Source organism: Arachis hypogaea, chromosome 13 (assembly GCF_003086295.3).
Source record: "Arachis hypogaea cultivar Tifrunner chromosome 13, arahy.Tifrunner.gnm2.J5K5, whole genome shotgun sequence".
NCBI classification, from domain to species: Eukaryota; Viridiplantae; Streptophyta; class Magnoliopsida; order Fabales; family Fabaceae; genus Arachis; species Arachis hypogaea.
Window position 1 is genome coordinate 53,413,036 of NC_092048.1, and position 19,532 is coordinate 53,432,567.

Sequence of the window (19,532 nt, forward strand, 5' to 3'; positions counted from 1 at the left end):
GAACGAAAGCAATCCTTGAAACTAAATCAATACATTAATTTAAATAGAAAAGAGATAGTCTTAATCCATAGAAATAAACAGAGCTCCTAACCTTAACAGAGGAGGTATAGTGGCTCATGACTTACAGAAAAACAAGGGTTCTGAAAAGTGAAACATGCGGAAGTGAGAAGATCCTCCTAAAGGGTGAATCTTTTTCCTTTTATATCTAACCTAATTTGATTTGAAACTAAAATAAAATAATAAATCCTAAACCTAAAAGATTTTGTTTGTAAACAAAAATTACAAAAAAAAAAAGATAATAACTAAAAGCTAAATCCACTAAAGATGCTCCTTGAGTGGGATTCGGTTCAGATTGCTTGGCACTAAATGCCAAGATTGGCGTTTAGCACCCAAGGGGGGGGGGGCAGAAACGCTCCTGTCTTTACTGATTGCTGGTACTAAACGCCAGCTGGGCCTTTAGTGCCCAAGGGGACAACTTTAAAACTTTTTGTTTTTGCTCAAAACTCTGTCAAATTGATCCGAATTTCACCTGAAATAATAAAAATACCAGAAAAACTCAAAGTAGCATCTAAAGAGGGTTTTAACACTAAAATGTAACTAGACTTACCAAATTCCAACTAAATTTAACTAGAAAATAAGCCTAAAATGGGTATAAGATATTCACGTATCACAACACCAAACTTGAACTGTTGCTTGTCCTCAAACAACGAAAACAATATAGGACTGAAGAGAGAAAATCCTAAGACTTGAGTGTTCATTTAAGCTCATGTCCAATCACTGAGTTGGGCTACTTTCACTATAATTCTGAATATGTTTGGCATCTGACTATCCTTTGAAGCTCAGATATATTGACGTCCTTTTAGAACTAGAACCCGGATGGTATTATGGATTCTCTTTTTCTTGAAGCTTTGATTAATCCTTGAACACAGCTTTTTCTTTTCTTTTCCCTTGGTGCTTTGCACCTTGAGTCTAGCCATGACTCTTAGTGATTTGTCTTCAAGCTTAACTCGATACAACAACACCACAAGCACTTAACTGGGGAACTCTTTTTGAGTTCTAATCTTTCTTTTTATTTCTCCCAGACAGTGGTGCTCAGAGCCTTTGGCATACTCTGTAATTGCAATTGATCTCATCTCTTAGTGCTCTGTCTCAAGGATTACTTGACACATTCACACCACAAGCATATAGTTAGGAAAACAACTCATTTGAGCTTTTAATCATTTTAGACCTTCATAACCATTGATGCTCAGAGCCTTGGACCTTGGTTATTGTTTATATTTTCTTGTTGCTATTTATTTTGCTTCAAGGATCAATTTCTAACTTACTTTAGAGAATCCATAATACTTCACTAAGAGCTATAGATCATGCCACCACATCAAAGTAATTAGAATAACTCATAATATATAACTCAACCACCTCAAGTCTTATGCATTTTACTACTTTTCTTTTTCTTTTGATTTTTCAAGCTCAGTGAGCAATACATGAGACAATTTTTTAAAATAAATATAAAATAGCAAAATAAATAACTAAACTCAAAATAATAAAATACTACTACTGATCATGCAAAAGGTTTCAAACAGAAAATAAGAAATAAGATAAAGCACTGAAAAACAGAAAATAAGGAAACTCAACCACCTCAGTCATGGTGGCTGCTGCTCCCTCTCGGGAATTCTCTCTGGCACTTCAGCTCATCCAAGTCGCGCCTCTGCCTCAGCTGCTCCTCCACTAGCTGATGGAGGAGGGCTGAATGGTCCTGGTACTCAATCCTCAGCTGATCCACAGAAGATGTCATCTCCCCAATGGATGTGGTCAATTGGTCCCAGTAGTCACGGGGAGGGAAATAGAACTTCTGAGGCATCTCCGGAAGCTTCTGCTGAAGAGGTGGAACTAGCTCCTGTGGTGGTGCATGTCCAAGCTCCCGAGTATACTCCATACCCCTCCGAGTGATAGGTCTATCTACCTTAATAGGGGTATCTCCATCAATGCAAACTCGGGCTGCTCACACAGGCGGAGGATAAGGTGAGGACATGCCAATCTGGCAGAGGTGGAGGCCTTCGCCGCTATGCGGTAAAACTCCTGAGGGATCACCTGATGTACCTCCACCTCATTACCGAGCATGATGCAGTGTATCATCATAGCTCGGTCAATGGTTACCTCTGACCGGTTGCTTGTGGGGATGATGGAGCACTGAATGAACTCCAACCATCCTCTAGCAACCGGCTTCAGGTCATGCCTACCCAGCTGGTATGGCTAACCTCTGGCGCCCCTCCTCCACTGTTCTTTGAGGAGGCATATGTCTGTGAGAATCTAGTCCAGACTCTGGTCAGTGTTGACCCTCTGAGTGTAGGAATGAGGGTCTTCTCTGGATCGTGGTAGCTGTAGTGCTTCCTTCACACTCTCAGGACTGAACTCTATAATCGCTTTTCAGACCATGGTGCGCCAGTTCTTTGGGTCTGGGTTCACGCGTTGTGCATGCTTGTAACTCACCCAAGCATTGGCGAAAAACTCCCTGATCATCAACACTCCTACAACAGTCACGAGGTTGGCCAGAACTTTCCAACCCCATCTCAGAATCTGTTCCTGGATCTCCGGGTACTCCTCTAGCTGAAGATCAAAGTGGACTTCGGGGATCACTTTCTTTTTGTTCACCACTTCGTGAAAGTGGTCCTCATGGGTCTTAGAGAAGAATTGGGTGAAGTCATAAGGACCGGATGCAGGGGCCTTCTCTTTTCTCTTCCTTGAAGAGGATTCTCCAATTTTTGGTGCCATATGGATGGTGAAAATAAAGAAAAGCAGACCACCCAACACCAAACTTAAAGTTTTGCTCGTCCCTGAGTAAAGAAAAGTAGAGATAATGGTGAAAAGAGGTGAGGGACAAGGAAAATAAAATGATGAAAGAAGAAAAATGTTTGGAGGGGGTGGTGGGTTACGGCTATGCGGGTCAAGGAAGGGGAGGAAAGGGAAGGAAAATGAAGAGAATGGGAATTGGAAGTAAGATGAAGAAAATGTAGAAGAAGTGGATAATGGTGTGTTGAAAGTGAAAGGTGAAGTGGTATTTATAGAGAGTGAGGGAGGGGGGGAAGGTTCGGTTAGGGTGGGTAAGGGTGGGAGGAAAATGAATTTGAATTTGAGTAATGGTAGTAGTTATAGGTGAATACAGGAAAGGTAAATGTGGAGAGATTGATGGGATTTGATTGAGTGATAGATAGGTGGATAGGTGTATGGGAAAGTGGGGGATGTATGTGGATGGAATAATAATTAGTGGGGTGAGAAGGTGTTGGGTTGGAGTGGTCAAGTGGAAGGGGGGTGGGATTTTAACCATTGGAAATGGTTAAAAGCTTGCTTAAAAATTCAAATCTAGCGTTCTTAGTGCTAAACACCAGCCTCGGCGTTTAGCGCCAGACTTAGATTTTTTTTTGAAAGACGAGTCACTTGGCGCTAAACGCCCTGCTGGCATTTAGCGCCATAGGAGGTATGGTGCCATGAAAATTGTTGCCCATTGTGGGCGTTAAACGCCCACCTGGCATTGAACGTTAGGTCCTTTGGGCTTCTAGGGTGTTAAATGCCCTCCCTGGCATTTAACGCCAGCTCATTTTTGCCAATTGTAGCGCTAAACTCCCAGCTGGCGGTTAGCGCCAATTCATTCGATTCCATTGTTCCCCAGGGTATTTTGTTTCTCCTTCAGAGTCTTCTTGTCCCTGTTCTGCACACTTTGCAGGACCACAAACACGATTAAACCAAGGAAAACTATGAATAAAAATAATAAAATAAAAAAATTCATGAAAATCAAACTGAAAGAGAAACTAAAGGATACTTATAGTTGGGTTGCCTCCTAACAAGCGCTTCTTTACCGTCACTAGTTTGACGATCAACTCTACTAGGGATGGGGGTGATCATATGGGCTTATCTCTTCACCCCTCACTGTGAACTTCTTTCCTATGCTATCATGGATTAACTCAATGTGCTCAAAAGACAGGATCTTATTCACTGTATGAGGCATAACTGGACTCTTAGTGATTACAACTTTCATTTCGGGTGAGAAATCCTCAGTGAGAATCTTCTTGTTCCTCCAACCTCTAGGCACCTTCTTCTTGGGGCCTCTCTCCTTGGTGAATGATGCACTCCCAACACCAAACTTAGGTTTGATGTCAGGGAGAATTTTGTTGGTTCCAACCAAAGGAGGCTTGAATAATGAACTCTGCTTTGCATCAGTCAAGTACCCTTGGAGGCTAAGGTTCGTGGGTTCATTCTTCATGCTAGTGCCTCCTTTATCTGAGTGATGTAAAGGTCTAAAAACCTTGAATACCAAGTAATCCTCACGCATCCTCAAAACTAGCTCACCTTTTTCCATATCAATTAAAGCTCTCCTAGTGGCAAGAAATGGTCTTCCAAGGATTAGAGAATCATTTGCATCCTCTTCCATGTCAAGGATCACGAAGTTTGCAGGGAGGAAAAGCTCTCCAACCTTGATCAAGACATTCTCTACTATTCCATATGCTTGTTTTAGAGACTTGTCTACCATTCGTAGTGCTATCCTTGTCGGATGCGCCTCTTAGATTCTGAGCTTCTTCATTACAGACAAGGGCATTAGATTGATGCCTGTACCAAGATCACACAGGGCCTTGTCAAAATTGATGTTCCCAATAGTGCATGAAATCTGAAAGATTCCTGGGTCTGGCATCTTCTTTGGTAAATTACTCTGAATCAATGCACTGCATTCCTCAGTCAAGACCACTGTTTCATCTCCCTTCAGGGTCTTCTATTCAAAGAGTAAGCCCTTCATTAACTCAACATGCTAAGGCATATGCTCTAGTACCTCAACAAAAAGAATATTGATCTATAACCTTTTGAAGACTTCCAATATTTGCGAGAATTGCCCATCCTTGGTCTCCTTTTGGAACTTCTGAGGGTATGATGATTTTGGCTGTGGCTCGGATGCCTTGGGTGAAGTGTGTACTATGGTGTCTTTAGCCTTTTCTATAGCTTCAACAACTTGTGCTTCCTCTTTTGCCACGGGTTCACCAGTCACTATGATGGGCTTGCATTCTTCCTTTGGATTTAACGCTGTGTCACCAGGAAGAGTGTTTGGAGGTCTCTCAGGTATTTGCTTGCTCCACTGACCCACTTATACTTCCAAGTTCCAAATTAAAGCTCTGGTCTCCTGCATGAAACTCTGAGTGTTCTTGAAAAGTTCTACAACTATAAAAGCTAGATCAGGAGTGTTCTGAGGCTGGAAAGTCACTTGTTGATGCTGAGAGGGTTAGAACTGGCAGTTGTTAAATTTATTTTGATTGAAACCGCCTTGAGAGTTGTTGTTGAAATTCAGATGAGGCTTCTAGGGTTGCTCTCTCCACCAGAAATTTGGGTGATTCCTCTATCTCTGATTAAATGTGTTAGAGTAAGGATCATTACCAGGATTTCTGGAGGAATTTCCATATAGTTAACCTGTTTAGGAGTTGGTTGAGCATAGCCATAAGTCTCCCGTTGGTTGAAACCACTACTCATGTCATAATATGCATCTTGAGTATTAACAGTCGAGACTTGCATCCCACTCAAGTGCTGAGTAATCATGCTGATTTGTTGAGACATGGCCTTGTTCTGTGCAAGAATGGCCTCCAAAGTATCTAGCTCCATGACTCCTTTCTTCATAAGATTCCTCTCAGAGGTGTACAAGTATTGGTTGTTAGAAACCATCTCAATTAACTCATCGGCCTCTTTAGGGGTCTTCTTCATGTGCAGAGAACCACCGACAGAATTTTTCAGAGACATTTTGGCCATCTTTAAGAGTCCATCATAAAAGATCTGCAACCTAATCCAGTCTGAGGACATGTCAGGAGGGCACTTCCTAATCATTGACTTGAACCTCTCCCAGGCTTCATAGAGGGACTCGCCATCTCTCTGTCTGAAAGTCAGAGCATCTGTTCTCAGCTTAATCAGCTTCTAAGGAGGGAAGAACTTGGTTAGAAACTTTTTAACCACCTTATCCCAAGTGTCCAAGCTTTTCTTAGGCTAAGTATCAAGTCACTGCTTCGCTCTATCCCTCATAGCAAATGGCAAGAGCATGAGCTTATAAACATCTGGATTCACTCTATTAGTCTTCACAGTATCACAGATCTGCAGGAAATTGGAGATGAACAAATTTGGTTCTTCCTGCGGGAGTCCATGAAACTGATAGTTTTGTTGCACCAGAATGATCAACTGTGACTTCAGCTCAAAGTTATTTGCGCTAATTGGGGCACCACAATACTGTACCCATAGAAATCAGGAGTGGGGTAGTGTATGAGCCAAGCATCTTTCTAGGCTGCTCATTACCATTCGGATTCTCAACATTAGTGTTAGGATCCATGGTGAGCTCTTCAGCTTCTTTCTCAAAAGCCTCCTTGAGATTCTCTCCGGCTTTGTAAGCTCTAGCTTGTTGCAAATGTCGCCTCAAGGTCCTCTCTAGTTCAGACTCAAATTTGTTCCTGTTCCTGCTCATAAACAAACAAAAATAAAATTAAGGTGGAAATCTCGACATCAGAGTGTAGAGAATTTCCCGTGAGGTATCCCGTGTAAAAGAAATAAAATAAAATAAAATAAATTATTAATACTAAAAATTCGAAATTAAAGAAAAATAGGAACCACTAATTTCGAAAATTAAGAAAAGAAAATTAATCAGGAAAAACAAAATAAAACTACTAAAGGGGGACACCAAAATTAAATTCAAAAATTAAAGAGAAAAATTTTAACTAAAATAAAGTTAAGAATTCGAAGAAAAAAATTTAGAACAAAAACAAATAAAACTAAAAATTGAAAGCACCAAACTTAATTTCAAAAATTAAGGAAAAGTTTTAAAATAAAGTTAAACTAAATTTTCGAAAATTAAAGAAGAAAGAAAAAAAAATAAAAAGCTAAAAATTCCTAATCTAAGAAATCAGACAACTGGTAGTTGTCAATCACAATCAATCCTCGGCAACAGTGCCAAAAACTTGATGCGAATTTTTGAATACCCACAAATTAACTGGTAAGTGCACCGGGTCGTATCAAGTAATACCTCAGGTGAGTGAGGATCGATCCCACGAGGATTGATAGACTGAGCAACATTGGACGAATGATCCACTTAGTCAGGCTAGCAGAAAGTTATGTTTTGAGAGTTGTAAAACGCATTAAACAGTAAATTTAGAGAATTAAAAAGCAAATAATAAAAGTGGTATGAAAATATATGAGAGAAAACAGTTAAGGCTTCAGAGTTGTTTATTCATCTGGATTAAGTTTTTTTACCAACTATTTTAATCATGCAAGATTCGTTTCACAGCAAACTATAATTGACTAAATCCTAATGTCTTAGTGATTTAGTCTCCTCTAACCCAACTTAACCGTCAATGTCTTGGACACTTAATTTAGATTAGAGGGTGAAGAGCAATTCTAGTTTATGGCCACAAAAACCCTAATTACCCAAAGCTAAACGGATTATATGTCACGTATCCAGATTAGTTCAAGTAATTAGCAATTTAGGAGGAATTTGCTTTCAAGTTATTGTTCAAGCGAGATAGCTATGTCTAGAATCCCAAGAACACATGTAGAATAAGGGGTTATACTATCGTTCTACCCAGATTCATAAGATGAAGAACGAAAGCAATTCTTGAAACTGAATCAATACATTAATTAAAATAGAAAAGTAATAGTCTTAATTCATAGAAATAAACAGAGCTCCTAACCTTAACCGAGGAGGTTTAGTGGCTCATGACTTACAGAGAAAATAAGGGTTCTGAAAAGTAAAACGTGCAGAAGTATGAAGATCCTCCTAAAGGGTAAATCTTTTCCCTTTTATATCTAACCTAATTTGATTTGAAACTAAAATAAAATAAGAAATCCTAAACCTAAAGGATTTTGTTTGTAAATAAAATTACAAAAATAAAAGATAAGATAACACTAAAAGCTAAATCCACTAAAGATGCTCCTTGAGTGGGACAACTAAATGCTCCTGTCTTCACTGATTGCTGGCGCTAAACGCCAGCTAGGCGTTTTGCTCCCAAGGGGAAAGCTTTGAAACTTTTCTTTTTTGCTCAAAACTCTACCAAATTGATCCAAATTTCACCTGAAATAATAAAAACACCAGAAAAAGTCAAAGTAGCATCCAAAGAGGGTTTTAACACTAAAATGTAACTAAACTTACTAAATTCCAACTAAATTTAACTAGAAAATAAGCCTAAAATGGGTATAAGATATTCACGTATCACCTACTCTCACTGCAAGAAAACACCTCTATTGCCATGCTTTTAAAGCATGGCGAAAAGCTGAAAAAAGCGTGATGATACCTTTTCGCCACGTTTTTTGAGCTACCGCCACGCTTTTGAAAGGGTTATATCTGCAAGCTTGGTGGTTGCTCTATCGCCACGCTTTTGCTAACCTATCGCCATGCTTTTTTTTCCACGTTTCTTACAGATTGCCACGCTTAAAAGTATGGCTATATATGAGATATGTCCACGTTTTTATAGCGTGCCAATAGAGAGAGATATGCCTAGCTTTCAAAGCATGGCAATAGAGGGAGATATGACCATGCTTTTAAAGCGTGGTGATAGTGAGATATGGCTATGCTTTTTAAGTGTGGCAATAGCCTTATCAGATTAAAAAAAACCTTTTCTGACTTTACCTTTATTGCTGCACAATATAAATTTTCAGTCATTTTTTATTACCAAATCTATAAATATAGTATGCAATTTTTATTACAAGACAAACCAAATAGTAATTAGTGACAAATATAATTTTTTCTATAATTATTTTATACATTAAAAAAATAATACTCAAATACAAAATAAATCCCGAGTTCAAAACTCTGATTTCTCAACAAGCTTCTCAACCTGAGCATAAAAGCACTAAGATATGGGAGAAAAGGGTTAAATTTCAAAACTAAAAACTGAAGAAAAATATAGAAACAATACAACTTAAACCCTAAGTCCTTTGCTATTCCTCCTTCCTCTAGTCCTCTCATACTTCCTTCCCTTAGATTGTACATAAGGCTTGGTATGGCTGTGAGGAACACCAAGAGCAGGACCAAAGTGTTTCACAGCTTCCTTGGACTTCTTTGGGCCTCTAAGAAGGACCTACATTCATACAACAATATATAAACCAAATTAACCATCTAAAAACTAATCACTTCAACATTTCCAAATCCATCCTATCATAATGCATAGTACCATTATAATTCACAAACGAATCTATACTTGGTTTTATGTGATTCATTCAATCAAACGATATAAATATTGTTTGAACCAGTCCAGCTCAAATATCCATTGATAGGTTTATATATCATAGTCATAGACATAATTTGAAACTAGTAAGTGGATTATATATCTAATCTACACATACTACGTTCTGTCCGAGAGGTGCCCTAAGTGCAAGCTGATCAAATGTCAAGCATTCACCACCAACCTTCTCTATTCTAGCACATGCAGTCTCTATAAACCTGAGTGTAGTAACCTTCAATGCAAGAACTTCATACACTTTGATATCATCAGTTACAGTTCCCACTACCACGGCAATTTTACCTTCCTGAATAAAAAAAAAAAACAAACATCCAGTGGAGAGTATAAGTACTCAAAACTTAAAAGAATTCCTATCTTACCACTGAGAAAGATAAGAGAGGAAAAAACAAACCTTGCCCTTCACAAAGTTAATCAAGTGACAGAGAAAGTGAAGGCTAGTTAACCTTGCTCACGAACAAGCGTTTCAGTATCACAGCATTGAAATTGCTGCCGGTCCTCCTCACAAGGAAGCGGTAAAGCTGATCATGTCACACCAAATCAAAACCGTTTAAATGCATACTTTGATAAACAACAAATAAATCTCTAAAACAGATCAAAATTTGCACAATTTATAGTTAAAGGAGTTCCCTTAGTATAATGAAAGGAATAATCCAATGTTATTCAGCATTAGCATGGTAAAGAATATCAGCATCATTAGGAACCTTTCAAATTACAAGCATTAAAGTATTACTAAAAAGCATAAAATATAACGTTATTAATTAGAATTTGGTACATATTAGAGCATGTGTTTGTTTCAGATCCTGATCTGCAATCCAGAAATTAATGACTTGTAATGAGCTAAAATGGACACTAGAAATTATGCATAGCAAATATAAGAACTCCCTGGGTGCAGTATAGCAAACATCCACATGATTAAATCGTTCAAAGAAGAAAAAAAATTAACTATATGATGAAATTTATCCGAGCAAGAAACACAAGCAGGGATTTATGGTTTTTAATAATTTTTAAATGATTGGCTCTATTCAAATCAAATACATAGCAGTGCAAATGAAACAGCCCGCTTTCCCCAAAAATGCCTAAGAATTAGCAAAGTTTAAGTATAAATGAACAAAAATCTCTACCTAAAAATGCACAATTGTGGATTTTACAAGCCTTGTGTTGAATTGGAAGTCATAGAAGGCCTTTCCCTTCTACACTTCCAAACACTCCTGCCAAACAACTAAAGAAAGTGATAGAGAGGTAGAAGAGCAAGAAGAAAAGACTATAGAAGAAGCATGACGTGGTTATAAAACCAAGAAAACTATACACTAGTTATTAAGAGCTTACTCACATATATATAACATTATTGTAATAAAAGGAAAAAGAGTTATTCATTAGTGAGGAACAGAAACACATACATTGGACAAATATGAGAAATAATTAAGCATTGAAATATTTTAATTAAAATTAGAACAAATCAACAATAATCAAAACATGTTTTAATTATAATCGAACCAAATAAGGATAACAAATCAACAATAATCAGAATAAGTTTCAATTAAAATCAGAATAAATAAAAAACAAACAAGGAGAACAAAGCAACAATAATCAGAACATATTTTAATCTGACCCAAACATGGAGAACAAATCTACATTATATGTAATTAAAATAAAAACAGATCAGAATCAAACAAAGAGAACAAATCAACAATAATCAGAAGTTCAGAACAAAAAATCTACTTTATAAATTATAAAAACAAGTTCTGAACAAATCTAGCATTATAAATTATAATAAAAATAGTTAGACCTTAATCCTAGTTTAGAAAAAAAAAGTTTAGAATCATTACCAGAACCAGCGCCGAGAAGAAGAAGAGTGGCTGAGCAGGGGCTTGTGACCTTCCTCACCAAAAGAGCATCAGCGCCGAGGAGAAGAAGATGAGCAGTGCCAAGAAGAAAGAAGCAAGAGTAGAATAGGAGTAGGAGCATCGAGGAGAAGAGGAGTAGTAGTAGAGCAGTTACCTTCACACTTCGCGGCCGCTGTTGGTGGCGATGTGACTAAGGTTCTCTGGTGAGCAGTGCAACGCAGAGAAGCTGTGCAGCGCGGAAGCAGAGTAGCCAGCTCCGAGAAGTAGTCCAGCAGAAGCAGAGCAGTGCCAGTTTCAAGGAAAAACATAGTGAGGCCAGTGACAGTGGCCCGTGGGTGTCTGAACGATGGCCAATGGTGCCTATGCGTGCCCTAATATTGAGAGAGATAGAGAGCAAGCCAGAGAGGAAACTGTGTGTCGTGATGTGGTCTGTATCATAAAATTATTTAAATTTGGGGTTTATGGTGGGACCAGCAATAGTGGGAGTGCCGACAGAGGCATTGTAAGCGCCGGCGATGTTCTTCGTTCTTCAGGGGTTATTAGGGTTTCGTCGTCAGTGCAGGGGTTGTGAGTGACAGAGGCATTGTTAGGAGTGAGAGAGTCTCGAAGCGTGTTTAGGGTTATTAGTGTTTTTTTTTAAACCTTTTGGCCATGCTTTTAAAGCGTGCCAAAAGAGTGACAGGAAATGGCCATGCTTTAAAAATGCTACTGTAATGAAACCATGTTGCCACGCTTTCAAAATGTCCTTTTTTCTCTCTATGGCTATGTTTTTGAAGCATGGCAGAAAAAAACGTGGCCACAGGCCTATTTTCTTGTAGTGTCTCTACAATTTTGTTCAGATAAACTCCTAAACTCGGAAGAGCAAACATGCTTTTGAACAATGGCGTCGTTTGGGAGGACACATCGCTTGTTACATTCTCTTCGTTCTAATTTCTACCCCGAGATGAGTTTAGCACAACACATGTTCACAAGATGAACAATATAGAAAAAAAAAGCAAAGAATGTGTGGTCACAAAAGACAAGCATTAAAGTACATGAATTAAAAGTGAGTTGATGTTAATGTGGTTTATGTTTGATAAATTTTACATCAAAATAAATTGTAGTAAATTAAATGTTGTTTATATTATATTACTCAAAATTACTTTTAGATAAAAAATTACCTAAAAGAACATGAATTTAAATAATTATTTTATATTATTTTATAATTTTTTTTAGATATTTAAATAAATTCTAATACTATTTTTGTGCGTGTGCACACCGTCTTGTGCGTACGCACAGGTCGCGTTCTGGACATTAATCGAGAAGGATGCATGTCATGCCAGCAGCTCCATTCTTCTTCTTCTTCTTCTTCGCTACTGCGCCTCTCAAGCCCCGCCGCCGCCGGAGCCACCACTACCACCCCACCTCTCTCTCTTCCTTCTTATTTCTCTCTCTTTCCTTCTTTCTTCTTCTTCTTCTTCTCTCTTCGCTCTTCTTTGTTTTGTTTACTTGCTTACTTAATTTTCATCTTCTTTATTTAATTATGATAATCTAGCTTCAGTTTTGCTTAATTAGTTATTGTTGAATTGCAAGTGTTCAATTTTTGATTTGTGGGTTGTTGATGCTTGAATTTTGGCTTGAAATTGTTGAATTTGTGCACTGCATACCATGTGTTTGATATATTGCTTGAATGAACTTTTGGTTTAATGCATGTGTTGTAGCTACCATATGTGTTAGACTATATCCTTGTTTGGCATTCTAATCAAGAATTTTGCACTTTTGAATGATTATGATGTTATTTTGGATTGGAATTTCAATAATGTACTTGTTGTTACTTTGAGTTGCTAGCACCAATTTGATATGAAAATTGACATTTGATTTCCTATTTGGTGCAATTTTTAACAAGTACATATTGAATTTAGTGAATTGAATTGAATTACTTATTTATCATGGTTTTTAAATCAATATAATCATATCACAAGGTCCTTGTTTCTTGTTAATGCTTTGCACTTGTTTGAGTTGACTTGACTTGATTCTCATCAAGCTTATCACTTTTTGTAACAACCACCTTAACTATATGATTATTTCATTATTCCTAAGGATGAATAGGTAGTCTTCTTTTCATCATTGAATTGGATATTGGTTGTTGTGCTATTTTACATTAATTTTGCGCTTTCACTTGAACAATGCCAATATCCAATATTTCCTAAATTCAATTCACTCTTGTTGTAATTGCCTAAGCTTGCTTGAGTCTGATTTATGCTTTTTCATTGCGTGCAACTTAGGCCATTTAATTGAGGAACCCGTGCTTATTTTTTGATTGTGTGGATGCCGTTTTCACCGGCCGTTGTGTGTGTTCTAACTGCACGCATAATTGGAATACACACATGGCTCATTTTTATCATGCCACACCACTATGCAAACTTCCTCAATTAAATGCTTGTTTGTTTTCTTTTTGCTCCAAGCATACAATGTATTTGCTTCCTTCTTTACCTTTTTGTGCCACTTGCCCTATGATTCCTAATAATACTTTATTTATTCTTTTTGAGGATGGGACATAAAGGCAAAGAGTCGGGACAGGAGGAGGATGCCGAGGATGGAGATGTCGAGCATGCTTTGAACTTGGCAATTTCCATGCAATCCAAGCCCCCGCATCTGCCAGCTAAAGGTGGAGCACTTGAGAGACATTCCCCCATGAACTCACCGTGCAACGTTTAAGTGTGGGGGAGGATTCGTCATTTTGGGGTGTAAATTTTCTTTTTCGAACAGTTTGTATTTTTTTTTTTTTGTTTCTTTTTATTATGTTTCTTGTAGATATTTGGAGTGTTGCATTGCATTCTTTTCTAGTACATATATCTTAGACTATTCATAGTTTATATCTATTGCATTTTGCATCTTTTGCATGGTATATATTTTATAGATAGAAGTTGTAATTGGATGTTGTAAATAGTATAACACCTAGTTCAATTTTGGTTCTAATTGTTCATGTTAGTTTTTGCCATGTTGAAAATTAGGTAGAGAATTAGAAAAATTTTGAAAATTGCATCCATCACATCATACATACATATAGGAAATAATTTTGGTGAAAAACAACAAAGATTTTCAAGAATTTTGTTTTTAGGGAATTCTATTGAATTGATTTGGAAAATTATTTTTAAACTTGCTTGAATAATTTTTGTGGAACATAGAAGAGAGATAGAACAAACAACCTTGTGAGTTGTTGAACCTATAATGAGTGGTTGCATAATTTAACCACTATTTTTGTTCATTGTGTGTTATGCTCCTTCTATGACTGTGATCTTGGTTTTGCTTGATTCTTTATTTCCAATGTTTGATGCTTAAATGCATTGAGCATGATTGAGGCCATCTTTGAATTAAACTCACTCACCCGTATAGCCTAACCCTTATATTTACCTTTGTAAGCCAATTTTGAGCTTTTTAATTCCCTTGTTCTAATTGTAACCACATCAAAACCTTAAGTGAAAAACCATGGAATGACCTTGAATTGCATCTTTGATTAGCTTAGGTTGACGTGTGTGTGTCATTTAAGTGTGGAAAAAATGGGTGGAGATTCATGTATCAATCTACTTTAACCATATGAATTTGTCATAGAAAAAGAAAAAAATGAAATGAAAAAAAAATAATAAGATGGGACAAAAGTTATCCCAAAGAAAAAGAAAAAAATGAATAAGAAATGCATATGTGGATTTGGATGAAAAAGATGTATGAATGTGTATAAAAAGGGAATGGGAAGTTAGGCTGCATAGTTTGTGATTTGGTTGATATAGGTTGAGTTGGACACTTAAATAAATTAAGGATTCAATTTAGTCCACTTTTCCATATTAATCCTACCCTTAACCCTAACCCCATTACAACCCTATGAAGTCCTCATGATAATGCATTCATGCATCACATGGTTGTTAATTGTTAGATGAAAAGCAAATCCTTAAAAGCATGATTAGAGGAGACTTGAGTGATTAAACCCTAAATACCAAGCGATTAGAGTGCATACACTCCTAGTGAGGGTTCAATTACTCAATTCTATGTTCCCATGCCTCGTATCATGTATATTCTTGCAAATTGCTTCATTTTGGAACTTGAATCAATTCTTTAGATTTCGATTGCATTGAATTATTTCTTTGCTTAGCCCTATATGTTCATATACTTGCTTGAAAACTTATTGGTTTGTGATAAACTACTATTTTATGGTTTATCTTGTGTTTAATTGAGTGGTTTCATCAAGTCTTTACCCACTTATTCATATGATTTGCATGATTTTACAATTCCTTCCTAGTGTTATTCTATGGTTAAAAACTTTCTTCCTAGAGATCTTTAATTTGTATATTTTAATTCTCTTTTATACCATTCGATATCGTGATCTGTGTGTTAAGTGTTTTAGGCTTTATAGGGCAGGAATGGCTTAGAGAATGGAGAGGAAGCTTGCAAAAATGGAAGGAACACAAGAAACTAAGGAGATAACTAGCGAGCATTGACGCGCACGCATGGCTCACGCGAGCGCACAATATGGAGAAATTTGCAACGAGGCGTGCGCGTGCCTAACGCGTACGCGTGGATTGGAGTATGCACAAGGACGCGTGCGCGTGACTGACACGTACGCGTGACATGCCAAAACGACCAGCGACGTGCACATGTGACTGACGCGTACGCATGACATGCACAATCTGCAGAATTAACAGAAAATGCTGGGGGCGATTTCGGGCCGAGTTTTGACCCAGATTTCGGCCCGGAAACACAGACTAGAGCCAGGGAATATGCAGAGACTCAACACACATTCTCATTAGCATAGTTTTAGGTTCTTAGATCTGAATCTAGAGAGAAAATTACTCTTCCTCTAGGTTTTCTTTACATTCATAGTTTCATAGTTTATTGCTTTTGCTTTTGGATATTGAAGAGTCATCACCTCCGTTAAAGATATTATTCTAGTTTGTTTCCTTACTCTTTTATTTATTCCATATTCTTAATTCTTGTTTAGAGTTACAATTGGATTATTTTCATGGATTGTTAATGTAAAGGATTACTTTTACTTTTAATTAATTTTGAATTCCTATCTTATTTACATTATTATGTCTCTTTTCTATTCCAAACTTCCAATAACGAAGATGGTATCCATGTCAATAGAGTAGATTTCCTACTTGACATGGGGGTTGATTAAAAGGAGACACTTGAGTTGGAATGCTCAAGTGATTAGTTAAATTGGAAGTTGTTGGCTAATTCTGTATTTTCTAATGCTAGACCTTCCCAAGGGAGAGGACTAGGATTTGCGAATAAGAGTTAGCTCAATCAGTTAACTTTCCTTTATTTAGTAAGGGTTAACTAAGTGAAAATAACAACCTCTTTATACTACACTTGAGAGAATTCCAACAAGGATAGAACTTCCAATTAATCATTCCCCCAGTCAAGGCTTTTAATTAGTGAAATTTGATTTATGTTTGTCTTGAAGACCCTATTTATTTTTAACCAAGTAGGCAAAATCATTTTAGCATATAGTTGCATTCATAGGTTGCATTGCATTGCATGAGTCTTACTTTCCCTTATTTAGTCTTTTAATCTCCTTGAGCTAAGCATGAGGACATGCTAATGTTTAAGTGTGGGGAGGTTAATAAACCAGTTTGTTTTCACCAAATTCATAGTACACTATAGTATAGATAGGTATATAGATAGTATATAGTATACTCGCAGGCATATAGATAGTTGCATTTAATAAGTTGTTACCCCTTGATCATTCTTCTTTGTTTGGCTCAGCATGAGGACATGCTATTATTTAAGTGTGGAGAAATTGATGAGTCCATATTTGACGATATATTTTGGCTTAATTTGAATGGATTTCATCACATAAACTCACATTTATTCACTTAAATAGCATACATTTGTGTTTTATCCCTAAATTGAACCTAAATGTGAAAACATGCGTTTTTGTGCTTAAATTGAGCAATTTAATTCCACTTTTATTCCATTCGATGCCGTGATATCTTTGTTGAGTGATTTCAGGTCCTAGAGGCAAGAATGGTTTGGTAGAAGTGGAAGAAAGCATGCAATTGGGAGAAAATATGAAGAAAAAAAAGGGAGAAAAGCATTTCAAAGTGTGCCCACGTACACTTTCTGTGCCTACGAACAAGGGTCAAAATCAGCACCTGTGCCCACGCACAACTCTGTGCCTATGCACAAGTACAGAAATCAGCATGTGTGCGTACGCACACATCTGTGCGTATGCACAGGTACCAGAGCGTGACTTCATTAATGAGGCACGTGGCTCGCGATTTTAGGGGCCTCTTGGCCCAATTTTAGAAGGCTTGATGCTGAATTGAAGTGCTATATGAAGGGGAAATGACCAAATATCAAACCATTAGGACTTAGGACTCTTTTTTTTTACAATTTTCCATAGTTTCAGGAGTAGGAGTAGTGTAGGGTAGTTTTCTTCATTTCCCCCCTAGGGTTTCATTTCCATTTCCATTGTAGCATTTTACATTTTCAAGTTTTCATCTTGGGTTGATCAACTCTTTTGTAAGTACTCTTTAATTTCTCTTTAATTACATCACATTTACTCTCATTTTCTTTTGGTTTAAGTTACTTTGTTTATATATGCAATTTTGGTTTCTTGAAGTTTTGATTGATGAATTTAATGTTTTATGATTTCTACTTGCTTGATTGAATGTTTATAGTTGATATTGTGAATAGTTTGTTATAGTTTTTATTTTTTTTTTTTGCAATTTCTTATGTTTTGGTTTTATGCCCACCAAGTGTTTGTGAAAATACCACTTAGTAATTTTGAGTAGCTTTTCACACCTTGACTTGGGAAATGAGTTCTTAGGATACTAGAGTCATAATGTCCGACATTTAGTGGTAATTCTTAGGTAGTTAGTTGGCTCTTGTTTCCATTGACGCTAGCTTTTTACCAATTAATTTGGTAAGTTAGCTAGGATTTATGGATTAAGGTCAATTATGCTTGCTTGACTAACTCCTCGATGTTAGGGGTTGACGAAGCGAGATTGACTCATCATAGTTACCATAGTGGTGGTTATGACGATGATAGGATTCCTTGTATCCTCATTCCCAAGTCAAGGCTCTTTATGCATTTATAGCATTTTCACCAAGTTTTGATCTTATATTCCTTTTACTCGCATCGATTCCCTTTTTAATCATATCTTAGTTCTTTTATTTCTTAAGTTCTTTCAATCTTTCGTTCTTTGATTTCAAAATCCCTTTTCCTCACAACCAAGAAAGTGACACCTTAATTGCATTCCTAAGGTGAACGACCCGAGGTTGAACTACTCTCGGTTTAATGTTTGAATTTGAAAACTAAACTTTGATATTGGGAGTTAGTTGCCGGTTTGTCTATACTTGCAACGTAAGTTATTTTAAGTGAAAAAATCCGAACTGGTGCAAATCCCATACATCATGACGCTATTTTTTTATTTTAATTTTAATTTTTATTTAAATTTATTTATCACACAATTACTGGCCAATTTATAAATAATAAAAACCAATTTTGTAATATTAAATATCAAATATTCAACTAATCAAGAAGTGAAATAATCAAATAAATAAAATGAAAAAGTAAAACAAAGCCCTAATCACTAAGGATCCTGGTAGTTGCCGCCGTCGTCGCCCCGTGGTCCTGCTGAGGCAGCAGAGAAGGCGGTGATATTTATGTCCCACCAGCAGCACCACTGCCACCAGCAGAGCCAATGCCAGCGGTGCGCATCTGAGCCTAGTACACCTCCATCTGAGCCTCCATCCACTGAAGCTACTCCAGCTGCTCCCTGCACTCCAGCTTGACGTCATCTATGTCCATCACACATGTGAGGATGTCCTAATTTCTCTCTCGAGTCTTGGTCAGCTTTTGAGCTTGTTCGTGAAGGCTCCAGGTGAGCTCCTGCACCTGCAGCCTCAAATCAATGCCTTCCTCGGGATCGATGGCTCGACTGGTGGCAAAGGCGGAGGTGGAGGTGCGGAGGCTGCTGGAAAAAAATGACATCAGCCTGTATACATGATTCTTGATGGTGCTGAGGTGGTCTCGCACCAAACCACATCAGGATCGACGACTGAAGCAGCAGAGTCACTGGCGTCCTCCCCACTTTGCTGATTTTGCTGAGTTGCAATCTCCAGTTTCTGTGTATAGGACTCCTGTGTAACACATATTATTATGATTAGGACAATAGATGTACAGTTAATTGAAAATTTTATATCTCAAGATCAGATGTTTACTCACATAATGATCTGCAGACCACTGATCAATAAGTCTCTCTTTGTTATCCTTCAAAGTGTGGGTTTACTTAAAGGTCTCTGCCAATGTCACATCGTAATCCAATGACTTTGACTACACATTTTGCATTAAAAGAATAGTTTAAAATGGCTACTAATGATATGTCAAAGAATATCGCTAAGTTAATAACAAAATTAGAGAAGCTACATACCATCCTGGCCATAGTCTTCATGAAGGTTG

The 19,532-nt window shown here is 37.3% G+C and overlaps 1 protein-coding gene, 1 non-coding gene and 1 pseudogene across 2 annotated transcripts; all 3 read right to left on the reverse strand.

Annotated features, from left to right (window-relative positions):
- Positions 1-4,552: 4,552 nt before the first annotated feature.
- LOC140177608 (uncharacterized) lies at positions 4,553-6,478 on the reverse strand. The gene is made up of 5 exons (XM_072210741.1): positions 6,248-6,478; positions 6,026-6,150; positions 5,413-5,902; positions 4,856-5,116; positions 4,553-4,759 (listed from the first exon to the last, which is right to left on the reverse strand). Exons 1-5 carry the CDS (start codon positions 6,476-6,478, stop codon positions 4,553-4,555), a joined length of 1,314 nt encoding a protein of 437 aa, XP_072066842.1.
- A 2,446-nt stretch (positions 6,479-8,924) lies between these two features.
- On the reverse strand, positions 8,925-11,397 carry LOC112734362 (large ribosomal subunit protein eL18-like; annotated as a pseudogene).
- Positions 9,867-9,946, reverse strand: LOC112739699 (small nucleolar RNA snoR53Y). The gene has a single exon (XR_003170636.1). It is a non-coding gene; the product is annotated as a small nucleolar RNA snoR53Y (small nucleolar RNA).
- Positions 11,398-19,532: the final 8,135 nt, after the last annotated feature.